At 33.1% G+C, this 16,640-nt stretch overlaps 2 protein-coding genes across 2 annotated transcripts; one reads left to right on the forward strand and one right to left on the reverse strand.

Moving 5' to 3' along the window:
* Positions 1–460: 460 nt before the first annotated feature.
* On the reverse strand, positions 461–2,207 carry LOC123905647 (60S ribosomal protein L10). The gene is made up of 4 exons (XM_045955331.1): positions 2,113–2,207; positions 1,264–1,765; positions 1,035–1,116; positions 461–779 (listed from the first exon to the last, which is right to left on the reverse strand). Exons 1-4 carry the CDS (start codon positions 2,120–2,122, stop codon positions 705–707), a joined length of 669 nt encoding a protein of 222 aa, XP_045811287.1. The 5' UTR covers positions 2,123–2,207; the 3' UTR covers positions 461–704.
* A 9,985-nt stretch (positions 2,208–12,192) lies between these two features.
* Positions 12,193–14,537, forward strand: LOC123904230. The gene is made up of 7 exons (XM_045953918.1): positions 12,193–12,657; positions 12,788–12,967; positions 13,112–13,379; positions 13,475–13,571; positions 13,648–13,769; positions 13,866–13,950; positions 14,042–14,537. The coding sequence occupies exons 1-7, from the start codon at positions 12,208–12,210 to the stop codon at positions 14,535–14,537; spliced, it is 1,698 nt and encodes a 565-aa protein (XP_045809874.1). The 5' UTR covers positions 12,193–12,207.
* Positions 14,538–16,640: the final 2,103 nt, after the last annotated feature.

Genomic DNA, 16,640 nt, shown 5'->3' on the forward strand with positions numbered 1-16,640 from the left:
TTCAAGTGTTAAGGTTAGAGGTTCGGTTCCTGACTAATACATATGAAAAAATTCGGTTGGGATAAAGAACCCACCATGTGTACTCTCCGACGTAGATTAGTTATTATCAACGTCACTAAAAACTTGGTATCAATATTACGGTAATTAAACCAAACCTTGAAATGAATCAGATAATCCAAATCAAACCCTGCAAAAGGAAACAAACAAGCAAACAAATTTTAAACCAATGAAAGCAAGAAGAAATCCACAAAACCATAGGTACGAACAAATCAATAAATCACCTAGGTACGAGAACCCCATCAAAATATAACACAGCAAGCAATGATATGAAACAAATCAATAAATCAATAGATTATATGATCGTACTTCAAGTTCAGCACCTTCAGGATATCAGGGATTAGAGAACCTAGGTACGAACATTTCTAACTTTGTCAAAAACAAATAGTATAATCACCGGTCCTTTAAAAAAAGGTAAATGCGTTCATTAAAAGTTACTAGTATCAATTTACAAGACCAATGATGTTGAATTTTTTAAAACATGAACAAATTATCAAGAATGTGTTGAAGTATATAAGTCATAGACTACATTGTTATCATTCCTCAAATAACAAATGCTAAAATGGAGCAATAGCAAGCAGATTATATATCAAAATATAGCATTAAATAATTAATTATCCCTTCAAGGTTGTTTGCAAAAGAGAAGCCTATTCATTAACACTGGCATTCAAAAAAGCTTGTCCAGGTTGACGGTTAGCCAATGGTCCGTGGCACCCAAGAAGCTGCAAAGACACAAAAAGAAACTTGTTAATTGAAAGTGAATTACATAATACATACTCAATAACAAGTGAAGTACCAATTGAATACACAAAGCACGGTTCATTCAAAAAACAGAAACATGCCTCCATTCAACCGTAGCTATTATCACAATCCATATTAACAAACAATAAATGTCACCACCACGACAGAACAAGAACATATATAAGCAGTGAAGTTTCAATTACAGTAAATTGCATTCACAGGTAGCTTCACATTACCTTTGCATTCACACCATCAGGCAAAATCCTATTCTCTGACTTGTACCTTAGATAATCAGTCCTGTTAAACTTGGTGAAACCCCTGAACAAACATTTAAAACAACAATAAAAAGAGTTAAAATCTATAATGGATCGTAAGCCAGTAATCATAATTCAAATTGAGGTATAGTGGAGAAGCAACTAGTCATATCAGGATCTATAGGTAGCTGCCTATGGAACAAATACATACCACTTCCTACTGACAATGATCTTTTGACGACCGGGAAACTTAAACTTAGCACGACGAAGAGCCTCCTGAGCATGATGACTATTTCCATCCTTGCAACGGACTGAAAGAAGGACCTGCCCAATAGCTACTCTAGCACAAGTTCCAAGTGGCTTTCCAAATGCACCTCGCATACCGGTCTGAAGCCTATCAGCTCCAGCACACGAAAGCATCTTGTTAATCCTAAGAACATGGAAAGGATGAACCCTAACTCTCAAATGGAATGCATCCTTTCCGGCAAACTTCGACATATACTTGTTGCAAGCAATCCTAGCAGCTTCAAGTGCCTCACTTGAAACATTTTCCTTCTCCCAACTAACCAAATGAACACAGAATGGGAATTCATCAACACCCTTCTTTTTCATTCCAACATCATAAATTCTGATCTTGGGATCGGGAACACCACGACAAAACCGCGACTTGGGATACGGCTTGTTCTTAATTTGTCGATAACACCTTGCCGGTCCTATATCAAATACAATTCATACTAACATCAAACCAATTGTACAATAGAAAAAAAGCAGTTCATTCAAAACCATAATTACAAGAAAACACACAAAACATTGCACTTAGCATAACATTCAATAGCATTAAAACAAATATTAAATTGAAAAACACAACCATATGAATAAATCAAGAGAATTTTGAAAGAGAACATAGAAGCATAAAAAATTGTGAACAAGTTTCATCATAATCCATTTTCTATAAATAAGTTAAAAATAACTTAGACTAAAAAGCGCATAGATGAATTAACAACGTAATTGAACATATCAGAACTGAAACGAAAAGCAAAATTGAATTTTTAGAGCTTACTCCTTCCCATAGCTGCAGCGTCGCGATCACTCCTCCTGCTGCAAACCCTAGTAATTTAATTTTTGACTTAGGTCTTTCTTACATGTTTAATCTACGGGCTTATACATTGAAAATTTCTCATCCCACCTATCCACTTTCTCACCCACCCCTTATTTTTCTATTTTTGTCCTTGGTCAAAAAATTCGTAACGCGTTTTCCGAATTTTTTTTGCTTTTAAAAACAACTTCGGAATGTGTTTTCCGAATTATTTCCAAATTTGAACTAAAAAATTCGGAAAACGCGTTCCGATTTTTTTGAACAAGAGAAAAAATGGAAATTCCTGGTGGTGAGTGAGAAAGTGGGTAGGTGGGATGAGAAATTTTCTTATCCATTTTGGCATAAACCCAAAATCACTAGGATATGGCCCACCACGGTTTTAAAACTTTTTTTTTTTACAATGGAGCTAGAGAGAATCGAATCTAGGACATCTTGCATACTGCCCAAATCTCTCACAATGGTTTTAAAACTTAGAGGGGTGTATTGGATTGAGATTTTAAAAGACTATTTTGACAAAAAAAATCTTGATGATTTTAAAAAACTTTGTGAGATTGTATTGATTTTGTGAGACTTTTTTGAGAGACTTTTACAATCAAGATTCTTAACACAAGAATTCGTGAGATTTTATAACGCAGACTTTTGAGATTTCGAGGTACTATATAGACTTTTAAGATTTTAATGACTCAATAAATTCGATGCAAATTTCTTCTAAATAATGAATCAATCAATAATTAATAATCAATGAAAATGAATTATTCCTTAAAAAAATCAATGAATCAAACAAAACAAAAAAGGAAAGAAAAAAAAACTATGAATTATAAAAAAAAACAACGATGATGAAATTGCAAAAAGAAGGTTGTATCGAATTATCAGAAATTGCAATATACCAGAATCAACGAATCAATATACAATGAAAAAAAACAACGAAGACTTTTCTTTTTTATGAGAAATTTGTATCAAATTATCTTAAGAATCGTTTATTCTTTTGGTTGCAAAAAATTGCAAATTATGTTACAGAAATTTTTCACAGGCATAGATTGAAATGAACCATATAGTTTGGTTGTTTATTCTTGCGTATATGGATGTATACGATGAACGATTTTAAACTGGAATGATATATAATAGCCATTCAACAAGACGATTGAAAAGTATAGGAGGTTGTAAAAGAAAGAAGGTGAACTGCAATTTTGCCGGCAGAAAAAAGTCTATGGAAGAAAAGAAAAGTCTTGAGGGTTTGAGTGAGATTGTTGAATGACAAAAGTATTTATATTCTCAACTAAAAAGTCTCTCAAAATCCATTTCACAAAAAAATCCATCAAAATCGGTAGACTTTTAAATACCTAGAGACATTTTAAAAGTCATAAGAAATCTCAATTGAATACCCACTGATTTCGTTGCCTGAAAAAAAAATCTTAATTGTCTTAATTGAATACCACAAGATTTGTTTATATTTTATAAAAGTCTTGATTGAATACCACAAGATTCTTTTTCCACAAAAAAGTCTTTTAAAATCTTTTGAAATCTCAATCCAATACACCCTCCTTAGAGCATGTAATTTACACATTTTAGTTTTAGAACTCGAACACATCATGTATGGGTGGTGATTCTCTCATGTGACATTTTATGTTTATTGGAATCCCATCCATCATCATTTTCCCTTTCACAATTTTTTTAATTATTATAAAACATGATCAAAGACATATATTTCACCGGATTTTCTCCTGTGGAGACAATCCGTTTCCCATCATGTTAGAATTTTTTTTAGAAGTTCAAATTGAAATGTTAAGATATTATACGTTTATGATATTATACACCCCATATATATATATATATATATATATATATATATATATATATATATATATATATATATATATATATATATATATATATATATATATATATCATATAGATCATTTGATAACATTTGGTGTAAAATTTCAATCAAACGCCGAATTTTATAAAATTTATATCGGTTAAAACATTACTGAAATGTGTAATATTTAGTGTCAAACTAGTTGATGTCATTTGTGAAAGATTTTAAAATTACAGACATGTAGTAGATATGAAATACAGCATGATTGTTAATGAGAATTGCATGTCAACGTGTACCTGTCAAAACGGATTCCATGGTATTGACTAGAGATTTGAGGAAGCTCTTCTGCCGCCTACTGATGAGTTTCACGTGTTTTGTATATCTGACCTAATGGGATGATCAGCTAATATATACTCATCAGTGGAGGCAGGGACCTTTTCAATAGGCAGAATAAAGAACAACCCAACCCATCACGGCCCGTTCAACATAAAGCCCAATGATATATATTTAAATAAAATAAATATAATATGACATAAAATTATATTTGATATTATACACTATTTAATTATATTTTAAATAATAATTAAGGTAAATCCAAAATATTCAACAATCTCCCAGTTGGATTACTTTAATTAGTCTTTAAAATATAACATAAGAATGGTGGTAGAAATTTATCAAATATTTATAATGAAACATGTCATCTAAAGTATAAGAAACACAAAATATAAACAGTGCAGAAGTTGAATCCGATAGGGCAAACAAAATCATACACCATACACCTTGAATTTCACATATGATTATCTAAAGTATAAGAAACATAAGATATAAACAGTGCAGAAGTTGAATCCGATAGGGAAAACAAAATGCTTTGTCTTTGAAGAGCTCTTAGAGTTTTGAGAGAAATGCACAGCAGTAGTATTGTCGCAATATATTACAAGTGGCCTAGATATGCTGTCAACGACTCTGAAATAAGAAATTAAGTTCTTCAGCCACACAGCTTGACAAGTAGCCTCATAGCAAGCGACATACTCTGCTTCCATGGTAGAGGTAGCTATAGTAGTCTGTTTAACGCTTTTCCAAGAAATAGCTCCTCCTGCCATCATAAAAATTAAGCCGGAAGTAGACTTTCGGTCATCAAGGCAACCTGCAAGATCAGAGTCAGAATAACCAATGACCTCTAGTTGATCAGACTTCTTATAGGTCAACATATAATCTTTGGTTCCTTATAGGTATCGTAAGACCTTTTTAACGGCTTTCCAATGACCCAAACCTGGGTTGCTCAAGTATCTCACTAAATAATTAACCGCAAAAGCAATGTCGGGACGTGTGCAAACTTGAGCATACATTAAACTGCCAACAGCGGAAGCATATGGGACTTTTTCCATTTCGACAGTTTCTTTATCATTTTGAGGACAATTAGAATTAGAGAGTTTATCACCTTTTAGGATAGGCGCAGCGCATGGGGAGCAAGAGTGCATATTAAAACGTTTAAGGATCTTTTCAATATATCCCTTTTGAGACAATCCGAGAACACCACGTGACCTATCACGAAAAATTTGGATGCCTAGAACAACTGAAGCATCACCAAGGTCCTTCATATCAAAGTGGCTACTTAACATTTTTCTTGTCTCATTCAAAAGATTAATGCAGCTGCTAGCAAGAAGAATATCGTCGACATATAGCACAAGAATTATGAAATTGCTCCCACTAGTCTTTAAATAAATGCACTGATCTGAGGCGTTTTCTTTAAAACCAAAAGAAGTAACAACTTGGTCAAATTTTAGATACCATTGCCTAGATGCCTGTTTTAATCCATAAATGGATTTATTCAACTTACACACTAAGTGTTCTTTACCTGCTTCAGCAAAACCTTCAGGTTGAAACATGTACACATCTTCAGCAAGTTCTCCGTTCAAGAAAGCTGTTTTTACATCCATTTGGTGAAGTTCTAAATCAAAATGTGCAACCAAAGCCATAACAACCCGAAAAGCATCCTTGGTAGAAACAGGTGAAAAAGTCTCCTTGTAATCAATTCCTTCTCTTTGACTATAGCCTTTTGCCACGAGTCTGGCTTTATACCTTTCAATCTTACCATTTGGATCACGTTTAGTCTTGAAGACCCATTTGCATCCTACACCTTTGCATCCAACTGGTAACTCTGTGAGATCCCAAACTTCATTATGGGACATAGAAGCTAATTCATCATGCATAGCTTTTGTCCAATCGGAAGCATGAGAACAAGATATAGCTTCATGAAAGGTGGAAGGATCATTATCATCATGAAAATCAAACGCATGCTCTTGTAGGTATACATAATCATTTGAGGCGGTAGACTTGCGTGCTCTCTGAGATCGTCTCAGTGCGATTGTTTCTACAGCATTGTTATGTTCAACATTTTGTTCTGAAATATGTTCAGTTCCTCCTTCATTTATCGCTGGTGCAAGTACAACATCTTCTTGAGTATTTAGGATGTTCTGAACATTAGGAAACATTATATCTGTGGGAAGAGAAACAACTGGCATAGGGAGGAAAGTACGATCTTCCTTAAGAGTAACTGGTCGTGGCGTAGAAACCCCACTTTCCAAGTCATTCTCAAAGAAAACCGCTCGGTCAGATTCAATAACACGTGTGGAATGAGAAGGGCAGTAAAATCTACAGCCTCTGGAGGCCGTACTATAACCAATAAAGAAACCACTAATAGTCTTCATATCAAGTTTCTTTTGTTGAAGATTATAATGTTTAACTTCTGCTTTGCAGCCCCAGATATGAAAATGTTTTAAGCTCAGTTTTCTTCCTGTCATAAGCTCATAAGGAGTTTTCGTTACAGACTTACTAGGTACTTGATTAAGAATATAAACAGCAGTCTTCAAGGCGTCGCCCCAAAGAAAATCAGGTAATGTAGAATGACTCATCATGCATCTCACCATATCCATAAGAGTACGATTGCGTCTTTCTGCAACTCCATTCCGCTGAGGAGTGCCAGGCATAGTGTACTGAGCCTCAATTCCGCTTTCATCAAGAAATCTCGCAAACGGTCCTGGATTTCTTCTAGTTTCGTCATATCTACCATAGTATTCTCCTCCTCTATCAGACCTCACACATTTGATCTTCTTTCCTGTCTTCAATTCAACGGCAGCTTTAAAAGATTTGAATGCAGCTAAAGAACTAGATTTTTCTTGTAGAAGTTCCATCCAACCAAACCTAGAGAAGTCATCTATGAAAGTGATGAAATACCTATATCCACCCATAGCAACAGGTGTTATAGGCCAGCACATGTCAGTGTGAATCAATTGCAAGACGTCGTCACACCTTTTTCCTTTTGAGTTCCTGGACTTTGCAGTTAGCTTTCCTTTCAGACAATCGATACAAGTTTCAAAATCAGAGAAATCAAGATAAGAAAGAATATTGTCTCTAATTAGCCTTTCAATACGAGGTCTAGAAATGTGACCTAAACGCTTATGCCATAACATTGATGAATTCTCACCTTTCTTAACACGTTTAGAACCAATAACAGAATTAACAGACAATTCGTCTGTATTCAACATATATAACTCATCTCGTAAAATTCCAGAACAGACAACGGTAGATTTAAAATAAACGAGTTTTCCATTTCCAAAATTAAAAGTGTAGCCAGATTTGTCTAATGCTGAAACTGAAATCAAATTCCTTCTAATGGAAGGTACATAAACTGCATCTTTCAAAATTAAAGTATGACCAGAAGGTAAAAGCAAAGAAACAACTCCTATCTCTAAAACAGGTACTCCGGCTCCATCGCCCACGATGACCTTTGCCTCAGCATCACTTGGTTTCCTCAGGCTTTGAAACCCCTGCAAAGAATTCACAACATGAATAGTTGCACCTGAGTCTAGCCACCAAGTATCAGAAGGTACATCTACTATGTTGAATTCAAAACAAGCTAGAGCTAGGAGTTTACCTTGTTTTTCGAGTTTCCTTTTCAGGAAAAAACAGTCATCAACCTTGTGTCCATAACTCTTGCAGTACTTGCATATTCCCTTATACGACTGTCCTTTAAATATTTTCTTCTCACCATGATCTTTAAATACTTTCTTCTTTGGTTCCAAATTGTGTGTTGCCTTTCCCTTCTTCCTATCATGATGATGATTTCTTCCTTTGTAATTGTTTCCTCTAAAACCCTTTGTGCCAGAGGTAGAAGCAGCAGCAAATTGAACACTCTGCTCTTTTGCCTTTTTGAAAGTTTCTTCTTCCTGTGTGATTATAGCAATCATTTCATCAATTGTCCATTCTGCCTTTTGAGTGTTATAGGAAGTCCTCATGACATCAAATTGAGGAGGCAGGGACTGAAGGACTCTCCAGATTAAAGTATCTTCACCAATCTCAACTTTAAGCTCCTTCAGCTTATTATAGTAATGAATCATCTTCATGATGTGTTCACGGACGCCACTAACACCATCATAAAGGGTCTTATCAAACAATGAAAGATATTCACTCTTCTTAGCTTTGTCAAAGCGAGTAAATATTTCACCAACAACCTTCAGGTAATCCTTAGCAACATCAATTTCAGGAATGCTCTGCCTAATAGATTTCTCCATAGTATAGCTGATGACATTTACGCATTTTCTGTTGGAGGCTTCCCATTTTTCATGTAGCATTTTCTGAGCTTCGGTAGACTGAGCGGTAATGGCAGCAGGTTTGTCAATTCGTAAAGCTAAATCGAAATCATGCAGGGATAAGTAGAGATTCAAAGAATCTTTCCAGTCCTCATAGTTAGTCCCATTGAGAGTTTTCACGGAGTTAGGAAAAGAGACTGTCAAAGAAGAATAAGGAATCATTAAGAAATTATGAATAAAAGATTTCACATGTATATACAGTCAAACTTGTCCATAATAAAACTCTGTCACACTATGACCTTAATACAATAAGAAAAACTCATATTATCAATTCCAACATCGATAGGATTTTAAAAAATTGACACATATAAGTGTAAAATTACATCAATAGTAACATACCGATAGGGTATAATTATTATTAACATAATACATAGGTCATAATTACTAGTAAATAATTATTTATTCATTAAGAGTAGATGAGTATAATTTTCAGAGGCTTATAAATAATTATTTATTTAGAATTTTTATATCAATAATAACATATCGATAGGATATAATTACTACTAATATAAATAAATTAATTGCTACAAAATAATTTTAATTGCAATTAACATACATAATTCAAACAACTGTACGTGCGATAGGCAAGGTTACAACTATTCGAATCGACAATATTTATGCTTAAAAGAGTAGAATAATTTTATATCAAGCATATAAAGACCCAAAATAATTAAAAATTGCTAATTTGGGTCAAAACTAGGTCAAAAGAGGGTCAACACAGCGTCGCGCGTGTATCACACGCTCCTGGCGCGTTCAGGATCAACGCGCGCGTGCAAGCACGCGTCTGGGTTAGTTCACGCGTGTGATACACGCGCCTGGGTTTTTTTTTTTTTTTTTATCTTCTTCGCCTGGCAAAAGGAAAACGGGTCTAACGACCCGCGATTTGACCCGGTTCGTTCTTGCGACATAGGCAACGAAAATCAACAAATTTATATGGGATTTGACCCGTGAATCATGTTTCATATTTTGCTTAAAACCCCAATTTTCATCGATTGAATTTCTTTGATTTGCTTGATGATTCACGAAAATTATTATGGGGTTTTGATCGTAAGATTGCGCCAAGAAAAACCCCATAATAATTTTCGTGAATCATCAAGCAAATCAAAGAAATTCAATCGATGAAAATTGGGGTTTTAAGCAAAAAAAAAAAAAAAAAAAGAAAAACCCCATAATAATTTTCGTGAATCATCAAGCAAATCAAAGAAATTCAATCGATGAAAATTGGGGTTTTAAGCAAAATATGAAACATGATTCCTCAATTAATTTGATCGATTTGCTTGATAAATTCGTCACAGAGTTTCGATAGTAAAATAACAACCATGAAACAGTACATCGAAACAAAGAAACAGTACATCGTAAATTTGATCGATTAAGGTTTGTTAACGTTTTAAAACGCATAAGGTTTTACGGCAATAACAACAAGAATCGTATACAACACATGAACGACAGCAACAACAATTTCATGAACATATGTGCATATATTTAATTTAATTACTGAGAGAGAATTTCAATATATATATATATATATATATATATATATATATATATATATATATATATATATATATATATATATATATATATATATATATATATATATGCAAAACAACATCGATCATAATTCAGAATAATAATTCATGCTCATGGATTTAAATAACAACAGTCATACAACATATCTATCCATGCTCTGATACCAATTGAAAGATTTTAAAATTACAGACATGTAGTAGATATGAAATACAGCATGATTGTTAATGAGAATTGCATGTAAACGTGTACCTGTCAAAACGGATTCCATGGTATTGACTAGAGATTTGAGGAAGCTCTTCTGCCGCCTGCTGATGAGTTTCACGTGTTTTGTATATCTGACCTAATGGGATGATCAACTAATATATACTCATCAGTGGAGGCAGGGACCTTCTCAATAGGCAGAATAAAGAACAGCCCAACCCATCACGGCCCGTTCAACATAAAGCCCAATGATATATATTTAAATAAAATAAATATATATGACATAAAATTATATTTGATATTATACACTATTTAATTATATTTTAAATAATAATTAAGGTAAATCCAAAATATTCAACAATTTGATCCATCTAATATTTGAAATTTGTCATTTGAAACTAGTCGGTGGTGTGGAAAAATTAGGGGGTGCATATTTTCTTTTGATTAGGTTTTGATTGATGCCAAAAATCAGATAGAGTAAATTAATCAGATATAGTAAATTTGATGTAAATTGTGTCACACACTCATATAATCAAATTAAAATCGAATGGTTTACTTTTAAAATTAAAAAATCTATGTTTTTTCAACTTTCGGTGATTATGCACCGGTGCATGTGTTTTTTTAAAGAGAGAGGATTCTCTCAAGTTGAAAAATAAATTGAGGAAATAATGTGGATAATTGATCATTGGATTATAAATATAAAACAATATTTAAATTTAAAAGAAATGGAGAAAAATTGATTGATGGTTGAGATATGAAAATTGAGGAAAAAGAAAATGAGAGGATCCATTCTTTTTTTTTTTTTTTTTTTTTTTAACACACGATGAAATGGTGCATATTGAGAAAACAAGAGAATATGAAATTCTAGGGATAAAAATTAGCGGGTGCATGTTTGGTTGCATCGGTGCATCCTAGAATTGTATGTACATTGTAACATTTGCATCGGTACATCTTTAAGATGATCTAGTGTATGTTTAACTAAAACCCAATTTTCTTAAAACAAAGACAAACTTGCACCGGTACATCTCTGGATGATCCGATGCATCTTTTACAAAAATTTTGTTTTCAAAAAGCAAAAGCAAAGATGAACCGGTACATCTTTAGGTGATACGGTGTAGTGCTAGTTACATTAAAATTTTATAATATACAAGTTTTTGTTCAACACTTTCCTCCACCTTTTTCTAAACTCTCATTCTCTCAACATAATCATTGATTTGAGTTGGTGTGTGACAATTAGAGTAGAGTATAATATGTATTTGAAAAAACACGCATTGAGTTGAAGGAGGTTTAAGGAATTTCTAGGGTTCTTCAACATTGTTTTCGGTTTTATATATATCTCTGATTTAATAGTGGTTTATTTGTAACAACTTTTAGATGAGATGAGTGAGTTTCATTCCTTTAGAGGTCATGGTTTGAAATTTAACTTTGAGAATAAAACAACGTCAAAATTCTGGAGAGGAGTTTTTTCGTCCATCGTGCTCCTATCTGATTTGAGGGAAAGCTTTTTCGTCCATTGTTAGCATAAATATTAAGCTTGGTAACTTCTTAAAAAATTGAGACAGTTCAGTTTTGCAATTTTTTCCCGAATCAGCTAAAAATATATTTAAATGAGTTCAATATTCAAGCGCAAGACTATCCGAATAACTTTTAAAAAAATTCATACAGGATCGATCACTTTTGCAAGTTTTGACACATCTTAAACTTGTGAATCCTATATATTAACAATGCAAACCCATTCGTCGAGAACTATTTCAGCCAAAAATCATCCAGTTTTCAAAATACTGAACTCTCCTTGATTGGGTCACTGTTTGTTTAGAAAAAATAGGGTTTTTACTATTAGATTGTACCTCAAAATTCTCATCAATGGATACATCTCTCTCTTTCTCTAGACTCCTCTCTTCTTCCACCACCACATCACTCTTATCTACCAAAACCAAAACCCTCTCTTCCAATTTTACCCTCCCCCTCAAACTCAACCGTTTCAACCCAAAACCTCTCCGATTTTCCACTTCATCCAAAATCTCCGCCACCATCTCCGTCGGCGACAAACTTCCCGAATCCACCTTCTCATACCTCGACCCCGCCGGCGAAGTCCAAACCATAACAGTTTCCGACCTAACAAAAGGCAAAAAAGCCGTTCTCTTCGCCGTTCCAGGAGCTTTCACACCAACATGCTCACAGAAACACTGCCAGCTTATCATGTGCGATTGTTCCAGCTTAATAGGGTGTTTTAGATTCGTTTTTCAAAAGCTTTGCGCGCGTAAATTGATTCTGATTATGGGAATACTATGCGGCTTTGTTTCTAGCAATTGGGTAAGAATATATTCTGATTCTTCTTTTCTCTATAATCATTTGAATAAGACTATTCTCAACAGTGTGTTATTGTTTGTGATTCTCACTTATAAATATCCATAATTTCTTTTCTTCTTCCATTGCATTTGAGGCTGAATCAGTCATCCAATTCGATTTCGAAATGGCAACCCAATTTGACATGTTGTGCGATGTTCTTCCTGGGCATAATTCATGGAAGTTCAAAGTTCGTGTCCTCCGTATGTGGGCAATTTCTTCTTTTATGAAGCCTAATGAGTTGAACTCTATGGAAATGGTGCTGATAGATGAGAAGGTTTGTTCGTAATATTTGGTTTGTTTGCTAATTCATAGAATTGATTATTGTGTATGATTATTTTTTTTGGTTTTGTTTTGATATGTTTCTCGTGTTCTTGGTGATGGTTGATCTATAAATAACGAAACTTTGAATAATACACAGGGAGGTAAGATTCATGCCTTGATAAGGAAAGAATTGGTTTACCTATTCCAGAATAAATTAAAGGAAGGGGAAGTTTATAAGCTATCAAACTTTGATGTTGTTCCAGTCGTTGGATTTTATCGTACAACTCTGCATCCTTACAAATTGATTTTTCGATCGAATACCAAAGTTCAGAATTTTGCGAGTTCTGATATTCCTATTTTGGGATTTTCTTTCACCGATCTTGCTGAAGTGGCTAGCTACTCTGTTAACTATGATTACCTAATAGGTAATTTTGATTTGAAGAACCTTACAAATTTTGTAATTTTCATCGATTAATGGTCATTGTGTATCAAGTTATTTGTTTCTTATGTCATTGTGTAGATGTCATTGGTTTAATCTCTGGTATATCAAATGAGAGGGAGTATATTCGTGCTGGCAAAGTCATCAAGATGGTTGTGCTTGAACTTACAGACAATAGGTAATACCAAGTTTAAGTCGGTTAATATTGGTTTTTGCCTAAATTTATTTGCACACTAAATTTTCAATCGGATCAGTGGTAAATGTGAATGCGCGTTGTTTGGTGATCATGTTGATGAGTTGCAAAGATTAATTGGTAATTGTCCTTCCGGTCTCCACGTTGTTGCACTACAGTTTGCCAAAGTTAAAATATTTAGAGGTGAGTGTTTGTTATTTTAGTTCTTTTCTCTTAGTTGTGGTTGTACAAGTGTGTAATAATATCCCTTTTTTTTTTTCCAATCTTTTCCAATCATAGGGAAAGTTTCCATTCAAGATGTTATGAATACCACAAGGATTTTTCTTGACCCTGAGATTAAAGAGACATCCGAGTTAATAAAGGGGTATGCTATTGTTGTTTTGCCAATCTTAATGTATGCACTGGATTTTTCTCATTGCTATCTTATATGTTTATGTTTTATTTTTATTATATAGGTTAGCCATTGCTGGTATGTCAAACTCCGAAAAAAGTATTGAGCAAATTAACTCCAAAGTATTGAGCAAAATCTATAACCACACAATTAGTGCAGAAACTACTAAAGTGTCTGCAAATAGATCCGATGAAAAAGCAATAACAATAGAACTTCATGTACAAGGATTCTATAAGCTTTTTGTTCAGCCTTTGGCTGGACTTCAACCTATACCAACCGAAAGTGATTTTATTGTATCTCCTATCTATAAATACAGTTTCAAGATTCCTCTTTTCTATCTCTCTATTTTATCTTTCATTTTATCTCGAAGGTTGGCCAATTTACCCATTAGCAAGGATTTAGCTAATTATATTGAACCCTATATTGTTGAAAATTGCATTTCAATGGGACAACAATTTGGAGAGAAAGAATTTAAGATTGTTTTTTATATTGAGGTCGTTGAAATAGATCTGGCAGATTGTGAAGATTGCGATGATTATCGTAGACGCGGTATCGTTTGATTGATATTAATGATTAATTGTTGATGGTTTTCTAGGTCTTGGTATTTTTCTTTAATATATGGTATGTAATTTTATTAAGTCGTGGAATGCCCTTATTCCTGATGATGAATATTAATTGGTTTGTAATTTACTTATAGTTAGAATTGAAATTTATCTATTTGGGTTGGTCTGTGCAGATAATAATTGTATCATTACTTTGTGATCAAATATTCAAATGTGCTAAAGTGATTCAAAAAGAAGCTAAAGGATTAAGAATATATTGGTCATCATATCTACGATCATGTGCAAGACCTCCATTCAAGATAAATATATATTATGAAATACTTTGTTTGTGATAAATCTCATGTCTCTGATGTGTTTTATCGACAAAGTTATTGAACCTGATTTATTGTCATTATGTTTGATAACTTATCATTAGCTTCAATGATTTGAAAGTTTATTTATTTATGCTCATGCAACATGTGTCTGTAGTACGGACTTTGAATATAAATATCAATTAGTTTTAATAATCTGGTCTTACCTTTGGGAAATTTTATTTTTAATTTATTTATAAAAAATTTATCCTTTATAATTTTTACTATTTATTGTTGAAAATAATTGTTAGATTATGTATTAATTAAATATTTTAATTAAACCTGTGCATCCGCACGGGTCTTACACTAGTATATATACAATGTATTATGGAGTTTTGCAATTGTAATGAAATGAGTGTTAATAACACTTTCTTTTGAACACTCACTTTGTGAAACTCATGTGAGTTTGATCCAACCCTATTGTATGTGCCACATGAGCAGTGGCGGATCCAAGACCCTAAGTCAGGGGTGCAAACTATTTTGTCCTACACAATTTTGATTTTATTTCTCATAAAAAATGACACATTTTAGGACATAGAAATATCTTTGTCGATACAAATTGTCGCTACTATTAGATTAATGTTGTTTCACTTTTAAATTTATTGATTTTTTTACAACAGTGTAATGTTATGTCATTTCATTTGTGGCACAAAAAATAGTAAAGTAGTATAATGTTAGCATATTATTCTCTCCGGTCATTATTATAATTAAAAATATCATTTTTTAAATTTATTGGAAAACTAATGTATATAAATATCACTTTTTAAATTTATTGAAAAACTAATGTATATGATTTATAATATAGACTAAATACATTAATTTTTTAATAAACTTAAAAATAATTTTTTGCTTATAATAATGATCGAATAGAGTATTATTTAAAGAAAAACAATATAGTAGAGGCATTTTTGTAAGAGAACAAGTGGCTATTGGCCAGTGCCGTTAGAGAGAAGAGTGGGTGAGGTGCAAAGTAAAAATGTGAGGGTGATCAATATGTGAAAAGTTATACTTGGCTTGGCCGTTGTTATACTTATATGTGGAGATTTTACGAATCCAGTGGGTGCAAGTGCACACCCTCAACATAGGGTGGATCCGCCGCTTCTCATGTGCCTCTTGAGTCGTCAATTTTATCCCCTTAGGTGGTTAGGTAGCGAGTGTTGAATTAAATAGCAAATTGAGTTTGTACTTTAATTAACGAACCTTATAAAAATATTTTCATAGAGGATGAAGGACGGGTGATGGGGAATAAAAATATTATATTTTATAAGGTTCGTTACTAAGTATAGAGACCTGTATTTTTCTAGATTTTACGTCACCTGAGTTCACCATCAAAATAGTAAACTATGTTTTTTCATATTTTCATCTACTTTAGCACTTGCTACTTAAGTAGTGTGGGGGGTATCTTTGGAATTTCCAGGAGCATGCAAGAAAAGCCAGGAGACGCGAAAAGAAATTCTCATATAATTAAAATAGTAGTATTAGTAAATAGAGATATAAAACATGAAAAATCTTATCAAATAATTAAGAGGACCCATACGACTCTCTACAACAACAAAAAAAAAAGGAAATGTATTGATTTTTTTTTGTTATTTACGATAACAATTATTATTTTATGTTATTGATGTTATTTGCAATTCAAACTATTATACATATTCAAGATAATTTACATATGGAAAGGTAAACGGATAATAAGCTGTGTCGCTAAAATTTTTTAGATGACAAAATCAATCATCCTAAAAACCACATTCAT

Source organism: Trifolium pratense, linkage group LG2 (assembly GCF_020283565.1).
Source record: "Trifolium pratense cultivar HEN17-A07 linkage group LG2, ARS_RC_1.1, whole genome shotgun sequence".
Taxonomy (NCBI): domain Eukaryota; kingdom Viridiplantae; phylum Streptophyta; class Magnoliopsida; order Fabales; family Fabaceae; genus Trifolium; species Trifolium pratense.